This window comes from Leuciscus leuciscus (genome assembly GCF_965113295.1).
Source record: "Leuciscus leuciscus genome assembly, chromosome: 6".
NCBI lineage: Eukaryota > Metazoa > Chordata > Actinopteri > Cypriniformes > Leuciscidae > Leuciscus > Leuciscus leuciscus.
In genome coordinates this window covers 44,172,253-44,190,516 of record NC_138730.1, presented here as the reverse complement: position 1 = coordinate 44,190,516, position 18,264 = coordinate 44,172,253, and the positions used below count along the sequence as shown (strand labels likewise).

The 18,264-nt window shown below is 35.2% G+C and overlaps 1 protein-coding gene across 1 annotated transcript; it reads left to right on the top strand.

Moving 5' to 3' along the window:
- The first annotated feature begins 690 nt into the window (after positions 1-690).
- On the top strand, positions 691-17,120 carry rab12 (RAB12, member RAS oncogene family). The gene is made up of 6 exons (XM_082173252.1): positions 691-1,096; positions 2,995-3,055; positions 8,041-8,179; positions 8,258-8,347; positions 11,880-11,984; positions 14,278-17,120. Exons 1-6 carry the CDS (start codon positions 892-894, stop codon positions 14,383-14,385), a joined length of 708 nt encoding a protein of 235 aa, XP_082029378.1. The 5' UTR covers positions 691-891; the 3' UTR covers positions 14,386-17,120.
- The last annotated feature ends 1,144 nt before the right edge of the window (positions 17,121-18,264 follow it).

The window sequence follows — 18,264 nt, the reverse complement described above, 5'->3', positions numbered from 1 at the left end:
GTATAACTGGTATCATAATATTTAGATTATCAGGAGAAAACGACTGATCCTGGTTTCTCCGAAGGTTTTTTTTTTGTTTTGTTTGTTTTTGTCTCTTAAAAGAGTTTTGGCTCCTTGCCACTGGCTTGCTTATTAGTAAGGGGCATTTAATATTCAACAATATTATTGATCTCCTGCTTTGACTCCATTACATGAGAACTGAACTGAGCTGGACGATGACCTCGTTGTTTTCTCCAGAACAGCTATATATATATGAACTAATAATTATATAATGAACTAAATTAATAACTTTAAAAAAAAAAAGAACCATCACTGAAATTACATAAGCTGGACTATGACACTATTTTCTTCTAGATCTGCTGTACAGCAGAAACAAACTTTATTGCATTATTTTCCTGTTATCACTGTAAAGTTGCTTTGAAACAGTCTGTATTGTAAAAATTGCTATATAAATAAAGCTGACTTGACTTGACATAATAAAAAAATGAAGACTATCTATAGGCTAATAAAATAATATACAGTTAATAGTGGCTGAAATATCAGGTAGAATGATGGTGCTTTTCTAGTAAATAACTATTGAAAAAGCAACACATGTCTGCTATTGATATGAAATATTATTTCTCAGTGATGAATCGTCCCAAGTATGTTTATTCTAAAAGGGAACTTTGCTCCGCTCTTCCTTTGGAATGCGTCGGAACCGGAAGTGGTGGTGACGTCACGGCCGCTCTCGAATTCCCAGTGCTGGACAACAACTGACTTGACTGACTGAAAACTTTGACAAACTCTTCCGAAAAGCCGCTTTAAAGTGTTTTAAAGTTCTCCTCCGTGATGCGCGGGTGTGTTTGAAGCGGGCTGGCCGTGTGGCAGATGTGGACTGGCCGTTAGTGGTGGATGGAGTCGGGCATCGGGGTCCAGCGGAGGGCCGGTGGAGGCTCTCCCGCTGTGGGAGCGTCGCAGCGCCGCAGGAAGATGCCGCCCAGAGCCGCTGATTATAAACTACAGGTGATCATCATCGGCTCTCGCGGTGTGGGAAAGACCAGCCTTATGGAGAGATTCACGGATGACACCTTCTGCGAGGCGTGCAAGTCCACAGTGGGTAAGAAGACAAACTATTAAGAAATACTGACAGAAATAGAAGCTGGAGCAGCTGTCAGTCACAGTCTGGATGGTAAACAACAACGACTGTCCGTTTAATATTTGTGTACTACTAGTGCCCTATTATCTTTATGCCTCGTTATTATAACAATACATACCACGTTATTGTGTTTACCTGCTCACAAAACCAATAAATTCCAGTTCAACTGTCCAAGTTATGGATAGTACACTTACACTATAGATAGATTATGAGGGGACAATATATACAGTTTAGTATAGTATAAATAGTGAACTATTAGTAAACTAGATGGCTAACTATTGGTAATTAATAAACTCATTGGTTTAGTATGGCTAGTTAATTATATCCCGTATAGCTATTAATATACTATGGACAGTATGGAGTAATAGCCTATTTGTGACTGAATAATAATTTGTAAGCTGCAGATGGTTATCATAGTGTACTTAGTAAACCATAGATGGTTATTATAAAGATTATACATAGCTAACTTGACATACTAGTTTAGTATAGATATAGCTAGTTTGGATAGCTTTGGTAGTTAACAGTGATTAGATGGTTTCATTTGATGGGTATTAGTTTATTGTGGGTAATATTGTGGAAATGTGTAATTATAAAATTATATATATATAGTATACATACACACACACACAGAAAACCATTATCTGAAAATCACTTCTTGGCTTGTGACCATGTAAATCAGAGAACATTTCATTTGATATAGTATAATAACACATATGAATAAAAACAATTCAGATGATTTAAAAGGGTTTTATGTTAACATGAATGTCAGTTTAGTTTGTGTCTAAACTGTTTTCATCCCTCGTTCTCGTGCCCAGTTCTTCTGTAATGTCATTACACGAGAGATCTGCCAAGCGCTGAATCAATCTGCATCAGTCATGTGAACAGCAGCACGTTAAGAGAACACACACAAACATTGATTTGAAGGGATATTTCACCGCTGGAAAGATGAACGTGTATTTAAATTGGCTCATTTATGTAGTAGAAATGTGAAATTTGTAGAAGTTGGTGCCTTCTAGACTGAGAAAAGCCAGAAATTGTATGTTTGGCTCATGTGGATGAAAGACTACAACTCCCAGAATGCACTTGCTTCGCTGCCCTACGAGGCCACTCCCAAGCCACGCCTACCGGTTACAGAGGACAGTGTCGGGAGAAATGATACAGCTAGGCTACTAGTCGACTGGAAACTGAAAAGACGGTGTTTTATCGTGAGATCCCCCTATGGGCGGGTTGAACACATGCGGGACGAGCTCCTCCTACTGGCTGTAGTCTCTCGCCTCTGGACTAAAGAGCCTCTGATGACGCTAAATGATGATTTTTGCGTCATCTGAGTTTTTATTCCAGACACACAATACAGAAATCTCTCGTCTCAGGGGGACATGAGGGAGGGAAGCACGGTCACTCGAAAATACTACCGGGTTTCTACCGATACAAAGCTTAATGCTAATCGGTGAAGTATCCCTTTAAATAAAAAAACCCTTTGATACAAAAATCTGTGATTTTTAGCCTTTAACTACATGAAACTGTTACGGCAAGGTTATCACTCACTCATGACAGGCTTTCATATCAGATTATTTGCATGCTGCTGTCTAACCCAGTATCCCAGAATAGCCAGACACAGGTTCACTTCACACAGCTGCCACTCAGCACAGGTGTGAACCTGTGTCTGTCTATTCTGGGATACTGGGTTAGATACATAGACGGTTAGATAGCAGCATGCAAATAATCTGATGAGGAAGCCATGCCGGACCCAAATATGTACATTAAATAATATGAATGATTTCAATTATGTGTTTGATAAGCATGAATTTTGAAGAGTATGACTGATCTTATTTCTTCCCGTTTTGTCTGTGGTTTTGAAGGTGTGGATTTTAAAATCAAAACAGTGGAGCTGAGAGGAAAGAAGATCAGGTTACAGATCTGGTGAGTGGAGAGGAAGTGCTGTGTCCTTATCATTGACTCAGCCCGCCATGTCACTTCCTGTGTCTCAGAAGCACATGAGATCAAGTCGCTCGGCACAAAGTCATTAATTCCAGACCGGAGTCTCTGAGACCCAGTCAAACATCTTTCATGTGTAGCTTTTGAGATTTTAATCAGTTGTGTTTGCTTACGGTTAACCAGCCGTTAACTAACACTGAGGCCTTGAGTGTACTAAACTCACAGCTGGATTTGAAATTATGTCAGAAAGCATATCTGGGGTTATTAAAGCATTACCATAAACTCATCAAATCTGTGATTACACACTCACAGCATCCCAGAATTCAGCAGTGAATGTAAATATGTGCATTTAAAGTGTGATATCACTAATATCATCTCACTAAAGCCCTCATTATGCTTCTGCGTCAACTCCACGGCGTAGCTACGCCGTCACTCCAACGGCGTCGTGACCGTTTTATGGTTCTGCGTCGGGTTGCGTTGCATCGCGGTGCATTTCACCGCCAGAACGCTAGGGGGGTGGTGTGGTTCGCGAATCTCTTTCCTAGTTTGTTTTGGTTCCATGCGCCGGTTCCGCTTTTTCATTTCCGACAATGGCGAGCGAAAGAGAGAGAGTGTTGTCGCAGCTGGAGCTAATCAACGTTGAACAACAAATGATTTTATTGCAAATGTTTAATCGTAGAAGAAAAAGAAGACGTCAGCGAAGGTGGTCTGTACGACCAGTGCACGAAGACAGGGGAAGGATTGGCGAATTTGTTACGGTTGTTCGACCGCTGAGGGACTTGGACGAAGAAATGCACTTTAAGTATTTTCGGATGTCGAAAGGTCGATTTGACGATCTTGTTCATCGTTTAAAGCCGTTAATACAGCATCAGACTACACACAGTATGCCTATTGACCTCGCTCAGAGACTGGCAGTGACTTTAAAGATTTTATCTTCGGGTGCAAACCAACAGATCACCGGGTTGGGCTACAAAATGGGTTCGACCACGGTGCCATGGCAGGATAATGTAGTGTCCCGTGGCAGACTTGGTTAATTACTTGATATCCATGATGTACCCGTGAACATTGTATTGTAAATAAACAACAAACTTTTTTTCAAAACAAACATTGATTTGATTGATTGAAGTTTATTTCTAGCAACAACAAAAAAAGAAAAGAATATATATAAATATATACATATACACTACCGGTCAAAAGTTTTAGATCGGTAAGATTTTTAATGTTTTTAAAAGAAGTCTCTTCTGCTCACCAAGGCTGTGTTTAGTATATAAAAAACAATAAAACAAAACATATTTTATGACAATTTAAAATGACTGTTTTCTATTTTAATATATTTTACTCCGGAAATGATGTATAATCTGACCAATCACAGCCCCTGCGGTCTGCGTCACCGCGACGCGTAGTTACAATTTTTTGGAGGTGCACGTCAAGCTACGGCGGAGGGGTCGCGTCGAGGTTCGCGTCGACGCAGAGGGGTCCGCGGGGGTACGCCGTCGATTCGACGCAGAAGCATAAAACAGGCTTAACTGCTATGTATGTCCATGTACGTCCCTTCTCACCTTCTCCTTATCAATCCCGCCGACCGCTGGCTGTTAATTCTATTCTATTCAGTTTGATACTTTCAGATTCTATTCTATTCAGTTTGATTCTTTCAGATTCTATTCAATGTAGTTTAATTCTTTCAGATTCTATTCTATGTAGTTTAATTCTTTCAGATTCTATTCTATCCAGTTTGATTATTTCAGATTCTATTCTATTCAGTTTGATTATTTCAGATTCTATTCAATGTAGTTTTATTCTTTCAGATTCTATTCAATGTAGTTTGATTCTTTCAGATTATATTCTATTCAGTTTGATTCTTTCAAATTCTATTCTATTCAGTTTGATTCTTTCAGATTCTATTCTATTCAGTTTTATTATTTCAGATTCTATTCAATGTAGTTTTATTCTTTCAGATTCTATTCAATGTAGTTTAATTCTTTCAGATTCTATTCAATGTAGTTTGATTTCTTTCAGATTATATTCTATTCAGTTTGATTATTTCAAATTCTATTCTATGTAGTTTGATCCTTTCAGATTCTATTCTATGTAGTTTGATTATTTCAGATTCTATTCTATGTAGTTTGAATCTTTCAGATTCTATTCTATTCAGTTTGATTCTTTCAGATTCTATTCAGTTTGATTCTTTCAGATTCTATTCTATTCAGTTTGATTCTTTCAGATTCTATTCTATTCAGCTTGATTCTTTCAGATTCTATTCTATTCAGTTTGATTCTTTAAAATTCTATTCTATTCAGTGTGATTCTTTCAAATTCTATTCTATGTAGTGTGATTCTTTCAGATTCTATTCTATGTAGTTTGAATCTTTCAGATTCTATTCTATGTACTGCGATTCTTTCAGATTCTATTCTATCCAGTTTGAATCTTTCAGATTCTATTCTATGTACTTTGATTCTTTCAGATTCTATTCTATCCAGGTTGATTCTTTCAGATTCTATTCTATGTACTTTGATTCTTTCAGATTCTATTCTATTCAGTTTGATTCTTTCAGATTCTATTCTATTCAGTTTGATTCTTTCAGATTCTATTCAATGTAGTTTGATTCTTTCAGATTCTATTCTATGTAGTTTAATTCTTTCAGATTCTATTCTATTCAGTTTGATACTTTCAGATTCTATTCTATTCAGTTTGATTCTTTCAGATTCTATTCTATTCAGTTTGATTCTTTCAGATTCTATTCAATGTAGTTTGATTCTTTCAGATTCTATTCTATGTAGTTTAATTCTTTCAGATTCTATTCTATTCAGTTTGATTCTTTCAGATTCTATTCTATTCAGTTTGATTATTTCAGATTCTATTCAATGTAGTTTTATTCTTTCAGATTCTATTCAATGTAGTTTGATTCTTTCAGATTATATTCTATTCAGTTTGATTCTTTCAAATTCTATTCTATTCAGTTTGATTCTTTCAGATTATATTCTATTCAGTTTGATTCTTTCAGATTCTATTCTATTCAGTTTTATTATTTCAGATTCTATTCAATGTAGTTTTATTCTTTCATATTCTATTCAATGTAGTTTAATTCTTTCAGATTCTATTCAATGTAGTTTGATTTCTTTCAGATTATATTCTATTCAGTTTGATTATTTCAAATTCTATTCTATGTAGTTTGATCCTTTCAGATTCTATTCTATGTAGTTTGATTATTTCAGATTCTATTCTATGTAGTTTGAATCTTTCAGATTATATTCTATTCAGTTTGATTCTTTCAGATTCTATTCAGTTTGATTCTTTCAGATTCTATTCTATTCAGTTTGATTCTTTCAGATTCTATTCTATTCAGCTTGATTCTTTCAGATTCTATTCTATTCAGTTTGATTCTTTAAAATTCTATTCTATTCAGTGTGATTCTTTCAAATTCTATTCTATTCAGTGTGATTCTTTCAGATTCTATTCTATGTAGTTTGAATCTTTCAGATTCTATTCTATGTACTTTGATTCTTTCAGATTCTATTCTATCCAGTTTGAATCTTTCAGATTCTATTCTATGTACTTTGATTCTTTCAGATTCTATTCTATCCAGGTTGATTCTTTCCGGTTTGATTATTGTGTCCAGTTCTCTTGTGGTTTGGTTCTATTGTACACTCTTCTGTTTCTTCTATTTGACTGCTCTGATCTGTCCAGTTCTGTTCTATTCTCTTTTATTATTTGGTTTGGCTCTGTTAAATTCTGATACATTCTACTTGTTTCGGTTTTGTTTGATTTAATTTGGGTCTATTCTGCACATTTCTATTCGGATAGAGTTTACTTCATGTTGGGATGTCAATTTTCAGGAATTTTGAATTGCCATGGTTGATTGTGATTTAAAATTAATTCAGAAAATCACATGTGGAGGACTCCAAATAATAAAAAAATAGAAATATCGGAGTATCTGCATTTTCCCTTTTAATACAGTCAGGCTGTTTAACATAAGTTTTAATTTGGTTAAATCACAGTTCATTTATGACTAATAATGTGGCGCCTATAGAAAATACAGATACAATACTTTCTTATTGTGAATTTTGAGTCTGCTTCATTTTTTTATAATTTTTTTCAAAATAGATAAAAAAAACAATGGATTAGAATAATCAATTAAATTAACAACAACAATGAATCAATCATGAACGTCCCTAGTTCTGTTCTACGTAGTTTTATATGGTTCTATACTATTTTAGAAGTTCTATTCTGTTCTGTATTAGTGTAAACTAATCTTTGTCATTCCATAACTTGTTTGTTCCAGTGGAGTCTGGGTCAGTCATCTACTAACCAATCACAATCTAATACTAACCCACCCACCCACTTTAGGATTATTTTATTTCCCTTTGACCCTGAAACACACCGGCTTCTCTCACAACACACTCCTGCAGATGTCTGCTTGTGAACCGTGTCCGTAACACACGTCCGCTCACTTCCAGCTTCCCAGCATCCTCGGCTCCTTCACTGTCCGTCTTAACTGCTCATTGACATGTGACGCCTTCACCGGTCCTCTTTGTGACATCATATCCTGTTTTGGAAAAATGCAGCCAGACTAGGGTGGATAAGGTACAGTAAAAACGAGGAGATAAACATCTGTCATGTGTTTTTTTTCTTTTCCCTTTGAATCACGATGTGAAAAATCCTTCTCATGAAAAACTTCTTGAAATAATTAAAGTAAAAGTCTTTATTTTGAACTTCCTGTTTCTTATTTTGAGCGAATCATTGGGTGCATGTCGTTTGTCTTTCTGATCTGCTTTAAAAATGAAATAAATTGACTTTCTTTTTCAGCTGTCTCCACAAATCCCTCTTATCTTTTCAACTTCTCCCCTCCAACCACCTGTGATTACAGAGACACACTGCACTGTTAAACCAATGCTCTTTCTTTTGTAGTCTAGCATATGATGTATTCCCCACTCTGAATGTTATGAGAGTCTAATAACGGTGAATAATTGCAGGGACACGGCAGGTCAGGAGAGGTTTAACAGCATCACGTCTGCGTATTATCGCGGCGCTAAAGGCATCGTGCTGGTCTATGACATCACCAAGCAGGAAACCTTTGAAGACCTGCCTAAATGGATGAAGATGATAGACAAGGTGCTCAAACATCAGAAACACTGATTCGTTTTCGGGTTGTGCTGCAGTCATCTAACCTTTGGTTCTGGTTCTGTGCAGTATGCGTCAGAGGATGCTGAGCTCTTATTGGTTGGGAACAAACTGGACTGCGAGTCTGATCGCGCCATCTCACGGCAACAAGCTGAGAGGGTGAGACCGCGGTTATTTTAGTATTATTTATATACCAATATAGTTTTTCTTAAGATTTTGAATTAGCTTTTATTTTTATATTTTGTACATTTTAGAAATTTTGTCATGTGCTTTTGTGTTTTTTTATTTATAATTTATTTTATTTTTTTTACATTTATATACAGTTTGGAAACATTACTATTTTTAATGTTTTTGAAAGAAGTTTCTTCTGCTCATCAAGCCTGCATTTCTTTGATCAAAAATACAGAAAAAAAAATGTAATATTGTGATATATTATTACAATTTAAAATAATTGGTTTTCAATTTATTATACTTTAAATTATCATTTATTTCTGTGATGCAAAGCTGAATTTTCAGGATCATTACTCCAGTCTATCACATGATCCTTTAGAAATCATTCTAATATTCTGATTTATTATGAGTGTTGGACACAGTTCTGCTGCCTAATATATTTGATGAATAAAAGGTTAAAAAGAACTTCATTTATTCAAAAAAAAAAATATATATTTTCTAATAATATAAATCTTCTTTACTATCACTTTTGATAAATTTAACACATCCTTGCTGAATAAAAGTATTGATTTATTTCAAAAAAAAAGAAAAAAAATTACTGACCCCAAATGACTGACCAGTCGTGTATATTGTTGTTACAAAAGATTTCTATTTTTAAAACATTTGCTTCTTTTCTTTTTTTTTCTTTCTTTTTTTAAAAAACTTTTTATTCATCAAAGTATCCGAAAAAAGTATCACAGGTTATGAAAAAATATTAAGCAGCAGAACTGTTTCCAACTTTGATAATGAATCATCATATTAGAATGATTTCTAAAGGATCATGTGATAGACTGGATGTCACATGTGACACTGAAGACTGGAGTAATGATCCTGAAAATTCAGCTTTGCATCACAGAAATAAATGATAATTTAAAGTATAATAAATTGAAAACATATTATTTTAAATTGTAATAATATATCACAATATTACAATTTTTTTCTGTATTTTTGATCAAATAAATGCAGGCTTGATGAGCAGAAGAAACTTCTTTCAAAAACATTAAAAATAGTAATGTGTCCAAACTTTTGACCTGTACTGTATATATATTTCTATTCAGCGTTACTTTGTTTTTGTTTTAGTCATTTTAGTACATTTCAATTTAAACTTATTTCAGTTAGTTATCAAGGCAACATTTGTTCTTTTTTAATCTAAAGTGGTCATATGATGCTATTTCTATAAAGTTCATTATTTTGATTATGAGTGTAACAGAATAGCTTAACATGCTTTAAAAAACACATTGTTTTTCACATACTTTACGTTATTGCAGCTCCTCTATATGAAACATGCTGATTTCTACAAAGCCCCTCCTTCTGAAAAGCGAGTGATCTGATTGGCCAGCTGACCCACTCTAATAAGAGTTAGTAGACGTTACTTAGTCAACAGAATGTTCAAAGGGGACCATCAAAATAAAGTGAAACCGCGACTTTTAACAGTTTTAGATAAGTTAACAATAACAACACTGGGTGAGACCAATGGTGCGGCAAATGTTGCTAGCTAATGACTTTTTCCTATGAGACACAAAGAGCTCCTATTTTTATTCTGATACCTGTTTATTAGGGCTGCACAATATATCAAAATTATCGAAATATCGCGATATGCATATCGCAACGGCTTGCAATAACTGTGGTCATGAACAAAAGACAGAGAAATTCACTCACTGCTCTTGGCTGAATAACTTTTGTAACTTTAATAAGAATCAGTATAAATTTAATTCATACAGTGAAAACTAAGCAGTGTTTTATTTTTACATTTGATTATTCAGTTTCTGTTGCTAAAATAGGCCTTCCTGAAACACTAAACCCTGTGGTTTACACTGATGTTAAAATAACTCTTCTTATGCTGCAGTAAAACACTGCTGTTCACTTTCAGAAAGTTTCTTTCAGAAAAGAATGTGAAACACGTACACTACCGTTCAAAAGTTTGGGGTCAGTAAGATTTTTTTAATGTTTTTAAAAGAAGTCTCTTCTGCTCACCAAGACTGCATTTATTAAAAATAAAAAATAAAAAAACAGTAATATTGTGAAATATTATGACAATTTAAAATGACTGTTTTCTATTTTAATATATTTTAAACTGCAATTTATTCCTGTGATCAAAGCTGAATTTTCAGCATCATTACTCCAGTCTTCAGTGTCACATGATCCTTCAGAAATCATTCTAATATGATGATTTGATGCTCAAGAAACATTTATGATTATTATCAATGTTGAAAACAGTTATTTACATTTTTATTTCAAAATTCTTTGATGAATAGAAAGTTCAAAAGAACAGCATTTATTTAAAATAGAATATTTTCTAACATTATAAATGTCTTTACTGTAACTTTTGATCAGTTTAACTCATCCTTGATGAATAAAAGTATTGATTTATTTGATTTATTTCCCCCAAAAATAAAATTAAAATTCTTACTGACCCCAAACTTTTGACCGGTAGTGTTTAATGTTACAAAAGCTTTAGATTTCAGATAAATGCTGTTCTTTTGAACTTTCTATTCATCATAGCATCATGAAATAAAAATGTAAATAAGTGTTTTCAACATTGATAATAATCATAAATGTTTCTTGAGCATCAAATCATCATATTAGAATGATTTGTGAAGGATCATGTGACACTGAAGACTGGAGTAATGATGCTGAAAATTCAGCTTTGATCACAGGAATAAATTACACTTTACTGTATATTCACATAGACAACAGCTGTTTTAAATTGGAATAATATTTCACAATATTACTGTTTTTGTTTGTATTTTCAATCAAATAAATGCAGCATTGGTGAGCAGAAGAGACTTCTTTTAAAAACATTAAAATACTTACTGTCCCCAAACTTTTGAACGGTAGTGTATGTAGGTTATATAATTTTAAAGATATTTGACAGATCATTTAAGTTTATTTTACACACTTTAAGCATTATCGTATCGCATATGTAATATCTCATTATTTAAAGAGTTATCGCATATCACATTTTTCTTCAAAATCGTGCAGCCCTACTGTTTATTTGTTGTTATTTCTGTAGTATAACCTAAATTTAGCATTTTGAATTCAGCTCTATAATGCTGTCTCAGGTTTACCTTGACATTTAGTTTGGTGGAGGAAAATGTCTTACAGTCCACTGTCCAAAGCCCTGGACACAGGGACATTATTATCCTGAGTTCTCCACAAAGAGATTCTTTGAATGCTCTAAATAATGCCTCCGCCAACCTTTCCAAACCCACTGAGACTAAAACTTACTCTATTAGTGTGTGAGGACACACATTAGTTCACCCAAACACTATTTACTCAATCCAGTGTCATTCAAGAGTATCATAAAAGCAGTCCATATATCTTCTGAAGTTATATACGATAGCTAGGTGTGGTACTATTCTAGAAAAGAACTGATTGCATTTGAAAAGTAACAAATATTATATTATTTGAATATTAAACCCATTCACGAGAACCATCACACTGAAATAAAGTACTTTGTTTTTTTCTTCTCTGATGGCAGTTTGCTTCACGGATATCAGGGATGCGTTTCTGTGAGGCCAGTGCCAAGGATAACTTTAACGTGGATGAGATTTTCCTTAAACTAGTTGATGATATTTTGAGTAAGGTAAGTGGCGCTGTTTTATTAAAGGAACACGCCGATTTTTTGGGACTTTAGCTTATTCCCCGTATCCCCCAGAGTTAGATACGTCCACACATACCCTTCTCATCTCCGTGTGTGCCGTAACTCTGTCTGACGCACCCACAGCTAGCCTAGCTTAGCACAAAGACTGGAGGTAAACGGCTCCAGCTAGCATACTGCTCCTAATAAGTGACAAAATAACGCCAACATTTTCCTATTTACATGTTGTGATTTGTATAGTCACGGCGTGTACGAATAACAAGGTCACATGAGACACAGCCATCTTCTAACCGTATACATACTGGGAACTATATTCTCAGAAGGCGAAGCACTGCTACTTCTGCGGAGTGATTTACTCCAACTCTGAGCAAACTCTCTGCTCCTCACCACGGGGCTTCTCAAGTGCTGCGAGCAAATCACTCCGCCCAAGTAGCAGTGCTTCGCCTTCTGAGAATATAGTTCCCAGTATGTATACGGTTAGAAGATGGCTGTGTCTCATGTGACCTTGTTATTCGTACACGCCGTGACTATACAAATCACAACATGTAAATCGGAAAATGTTGGCGTTATTGTGTCACTTATTGGGAGCAGTATGCTAGCTGGAGCCGTTTACCTCCAGTCTTTGTGCTAAGCTAGGCTAGTGGTGTGTGCGTCAGACAGAGTTACGGCACGCACAGAGATGAGAAGGGTATGTGTGGACTTATCTAACTCTGGGGGATACGGGGAATAAGCTAAAGTCCCAAAAAGTTGGCGTGTTCCTTTTAACTGTTTTGATGAATTCTTTGCCCACCACAATGTTCACTTTAAAACATTTAATAAAGTATCGTGAGTTTGACTGAGAATGTGGCATTCATCAGCTATCATGGGTGTTTCTGGCTCAAATAGTGTCACCAAGAGCTAAACAGAGTTTTTTAGGATGTCAAAAGCCAGAATTTGACTATTGGCATGAAGTCAGACCCACTTTCCAGTTTATTATGGCCAAGAATCGCCCACTTAGACAGGGAGGACCAGCATGTAATCAACTGAAGTTTGTTTTGAACATGACATTTAGGAGACCAAAGCAGGCGAGATATATACCATTTACATACTGAACAAAAACTTTAAATATCTTAAGATGATCAAAGATTTGATACCACAAACTTTTGCAAATGCAGTAGTTATAGTTATGTGTTATTTCTTCCTCATTCCCCATTATGGGATGCACGATTTGGGGAAAAAATTCTAATTGTGATTTTGATTCATCAAGAAAACAAACAGGAAAACAGAACTAAAACACACAATTTCTTCATAGTTTATTATATTTATCTATGTTTGTGTATGTCCTTAATGTGTTATTTTTTCCTTTTGCTGTTGCATTGTGGGACGGGGGAACTAAGGATAAAACATTTCACTACATTACGTCATGTGTTTTTGTCATATAAAGAGCGGTAAAATTGCAATATGTCTTTATTTCTTCATTTTCAAATGTCAAGCTTTTATTTTTGGCTGAAAACCGCAGGGAGCCTTTAAAGCGTCTCTTTTAACAACAGCTGGTTTATCAAGTGCTTCTCATTACAAGTTAAGGAAGATGGTCTGTGCATTTTACGTTAAAAAATGCACGTTTTATAGCGGTGGTTGAATATGATTTCACTTTTCTTACTTTAGTTAGTGTGTAATGTTGCTGTTTGAGCATTAACAACATCTGCAAAGTTACAACGCTCAAAGTTCAAAGCAAATTCAATGCTAATCAATGATTAGAAGACACATAAGCTACATACATTCAGCAAATAACCATTCAGAAATGTTGTCACTTCTTCTTTAGTCTCTCCATCTTTATCTGACTCCGGTTTGAACATAAAAGGCTAAACGTTTTTGAAATTTTCAGTGCATGTGTGTGTGAGGTAAAAGAACACAAGCTCTTGAAGCTCCGCCCCCTGTGCCGGGAGCAGCAGCTCATTTGCATTTAAAGGGACAGACACAAAAACTGCGTTTTTGCTCACCCTCAAAAATGTACAACTTTAACATGTTATATAAAAATATCTGTGGGGTATTTTAAGCTAAAACTTCACAATACACACTCTGGGGACATCAAAGACTTATTTTACATCTTTCGAAAAGTGCATTATACCTCCCCTTTAACCGACCCAACATGCATTTCGGTTTTGTTTTATTTCAATTAATTTTGCAGCCCTGATTGGCTTCTCTTTCGAGCGAGATCTTGCCATTTTTGTGTGCAATGTGCATCAGACAAGTGAGTGAAGAGTCTTATAATCTTACAAAATGTTGTGTTTTTCCACAGATGCCACTTGAAGTCCCCAGTAGAGAGCTGTCCAACAGTGTCCTGTCCCTTCAGCCCGAACCTGAATTCCCACCAGAGCTGCCTCCACCTCGCATGCGCTGCTGCTGAGACTCGGTTCATGCTTTATTTAGAAACCCAACACCTCCTTCGCTCTTATAACCCAACACATGCTGTTACAGACTCCCGCCACCAGGGGTCCATGTCCTGATGCCCTCACACGGTTGATGAGATGATGGCCTGTCATTACCAGAGAAGATGAAAGACAAAACGCTCAATATTTAAAGCATTTAATCATCCCTCGCTATAGATTTCGCACAAATGATAGACTGTGCAATTAATTATAGTCCATATTTTGGTACTTCTAGATGCCAATAAAGAACATCCGTATCATCACACACACACAAAGATGCATTTATTTTGGACGGCCCATACATACACTACCTCATTTCTGGGAAGCACACGATTGCGTTGATCTGACACGTGCCTTTCCTAGCGGATACCGCTGCACACACGCCACAAACACGCATCATATGTGTACAAACATGTGTCATAACCCATCAACTCCTATTTGTGTAGTTTACATCATCACTTACTCTTCGCCGAAGCGAGAAACTACCGTTTATATTGGACGACGGATCCTCTACCCTCGTGTTTCGCTTCTCTTCACGTTTCAAGCCACTCATTCAGTGTTTCTTATGGAAAACGTTCCCGGTCTCAAATTAAGAAGCTCTTTTCCAAATCGATTTGGCATTAAAAGCGAAGTGGATCTACATTTCATGCCTAGTGGAATTAATTTATTTCGGCTGTGTGTTTGTTCGGCCCGTTATTAATCACCAGCAATGGTTGGGCTTGAAATTCATAATGTCTTTATGCCTTACGTTCTATCATTGTTACTGTTTTTGAGTTATCCGTTGTGTTTTTTGCACTACAATCCATTCATCGCTAGTTTACGAACAGCTAAAACGTTAGTGAAGGACCTGTGTACAGAAGATTAACCTCATTATTCAGAGTTTTGTTATTTAGTAGCCCTCTTTCAGTGTCATTTCACTCGAGTAGAATAAAGGACGGTTCATTGTTTTATGCGCCGGATCTGGACGGCAGAACTGAAATGCTCTCGCCGAAAGGGCTATTTCTCCGTGGAGAGCGGGTGGAGAATAAAAAGGGACATTTAAGAGGACCGTGTTGATATTTGATACTCGGACAGCGTCACTAACTGAAGGACACTTGTTCTCTTCAATTAAAATCACTCTGCGTTCCTGAAAAACTAAAAACAAAAAAAAAACACTGATTTACGTTGAATTGAGTTATTTGCCTGTGTTAGATGAAGGACTAGGAATGATTTAGTTGTGTAATATAACAAAACTTTATAACTGGTGTTTGATTGGAAACACTATTTTAACTGAACTGACTAGCTGGCACCAGATATGCAGTGCAACTGGTTTTTGGGAATATGATGCCTTTTTCATAGCACATGTCCTTCAATACAGAGGCCCGAGTGCCTGGAACAAAAAAAAAAAAACTTTTGTTTCTTATTGGGTGATTAGCATTAAAATATGTTTGGGTCATATCTGACCCCAAAATCAAAATAAGAAAATAGTTTGCTTAAAAAAATAATTTGCTATATTTGACATTATTTTTATGACAGTTAAGCCCCGCCCCTTCTAATTACCATAATGTGGGGGGAAAAAACGTTTCATCTGGCAGAATGGCAGTGTAACAAATATTACTAAATATTGTTTTTCACAAATAATTATAATGCAGAAATGTCTTTCTCATTACGGTGATCTGAGTGGAAATGTGCTTAATTTTCTTAAAAATAATGTCATGATTTTCATTATCTTTATGCAAAATTAAAAAATTAAAAAAATCCGTTTGAAGTGAAATATGACCTGTAAATGTTCTGGACAGTTTTAATGATATTCACTGTACGTCAGCTTAATAGAAAGATGATGTACGTGTGTAGTGGAAGCGTGTTTGCGTCAGAAACCAGTGTTGTACTAAACAACCCAAACCTGGAGTCTGTTGTCTGTCTTCGAGAGACTAATGTCTTCTGCTGAGGCTTTTTTGTTCTGTATTATTATTATAATAACTTTTTCAAATTTAACTTTTTAACTTGTGTGTCCTTTTGAAAGTTTAATAACCAACCTAAACCTGTGGATTTTGTGTTAACAGTGTTAAAGAGAGTGTAGTACTAACCTCAAAATGTTCATGTTTGCAGGCTTGTGCCATATTGTAACCTAATGAGATACTCTAACGATCCTTTTCACCAAGTGCTTTTTACTTTCTTTCTCTGCAGGATTGGCAAATTGATCATTTATTTTGGATGGTAGTTGAATCTAGAGTCACATTTACTATACTTTTATCATTATTTACAGCAAAACCACAATTTTGCGTTCAAGGCGCGCTCTTTCGATCCTTTTTGTTTGTATTTATATTTTATTTTGTCTCCGTGTATGAAGCTTGTAGTCGGTCTTCCCCGGAGGAACTGACTATGTTCTGCAGAAAGACTGTCAATGACGCATCCGTTGTCTTGAAAAAGTGAAACCCAACATGCTCTTAAAATTCTCAATTAGTAGCAATATTTGTTGCCTTTATGAACCTCCATTTTGTACAGAATCAGTCTTGGTTTAGTCTCTCAGCCAATCATTGTATCAGTATTTACTACATTACAAAAATTGAAACATCCTCATGACGTTGCAAAATAGAAGAGTTCTTTGTACGAATAATACATTGATATTAGTTATTTGAAACAGTTTGGCATGTTTAAGTAGTTTTGTGGTATTTATAACTTGTTGCATTTTTAAACTAATGAAGTGCAAATAAAGATATATATTTATTACATAGATGTGTGTTAGTAATTCTGATGCTTTTCCTTCTGTTTACGTGAGCATGAACTTACTTTTGCAAAATGTTATTACATTCATTTTTATAAAACAAAATGTTTGAGTGTGTGTTCAGTGTTTGGGATCTCACTTTTATTTTCAGAGATGTACTGCATCCTTTTCACAACATGATGGCGCTATTGGATAAACAAGTTAATTGAATAACTACAGCAATGTAGCTTTAAAAAATAAATAAAGATAAACAAAAGTTTTGGTAAATGCTCACTGGGAATTTTAGAAATATGAGTGCAAACTAAAAGGTAGGCCTATCAGATGATAATGTGTGTGTGTGTGTGTGTGTGTGTGTGTGTGTGTATATATACAGTAGGCCTACCGTGCTAAAGTCTTAGGTCATCACCAACTTAGTTGTTTACGAATGTTTTAATGAACATCCATGTTTATTTTTCTGGCTTTTTATTAAGGTACCAATAGAAAATGCATGAAGTAGCCTACACAAAATGTAAAAATAAAAATCTGAACAGTATGACTTCTTTAAGCAAAAATCTGTATTTAGTGTGAGGAAGAGGAAGAAGCTCAAAGAGGAAACTCTGAGAAACTTCTCATCAGAAAGTTTTCTTGGCCTTCCAGTCCGTTTCCATTCCATTTAGGTTTAATAAGAGAGCCAGTTTCCTGCTATTGCTCAAGTGTATGGGGAGCTCACTAAACACCTGCCACTAGAAGCCATTTCTTTCAGATTTTTTTTATGTTTTTTAATATTGCGTACAAATTTCCTGTATTTCAACTCAAATCGCCCGTTAATGGCAACATCCTCTTTTTAATAAATAATTGCAAGACTATATAAAAAATATATTTTGTAAAAAACAAAACACAAGTTTATTTTTCAACATTTTGTGTTAAAATGGTGCTATATTTGGGGTATTCTGTTTAAAGACTCACCAGGTTGTATTTATCGGTTTTGGTTTTCATTAAAAATATTATTGTTTTTAATAATATCATATTTTTTAAAATATTAAAAGAGTATTATGCTATTTTATTTACACCTGTATCTAATGATTAAAAAAAGTATTTCTCTCCCTGTTTCTCTGTAGTAGTGTAGTAGTAGTAGTGGTGTGTGTGTGTGTGTGTGTGTGTGTGTGTGTGTGTG

What these genes read in the sequence shown, in the direction of transcription:
- rab12 (XM_082173252.1), top strand. Translation starts at nt 892, where the DNA reads ATGGAGTCGGGCATCGGGGTCCAGCGGAGGGCCGGTGGAGGCTCTCCC. An exon ending in GGCGTGCAAGTCCACAGTGG is followed by an intron (nt 1,097 to 2,994) that starts GTAAGAAGACAA and finishes GTGGTTTTGAAG; the next exon opens with GTGTGGATTTTAAAATCAAA. An exon ending in GGATGAAGATGATAGACAAG is followed by an intron (nt 8,180 to 8,257) that starts GTGCTCAAACAT and finishes GGTTCTGTGCAG; the next exon opens with TATGCGTCAGAGGATGCTGA.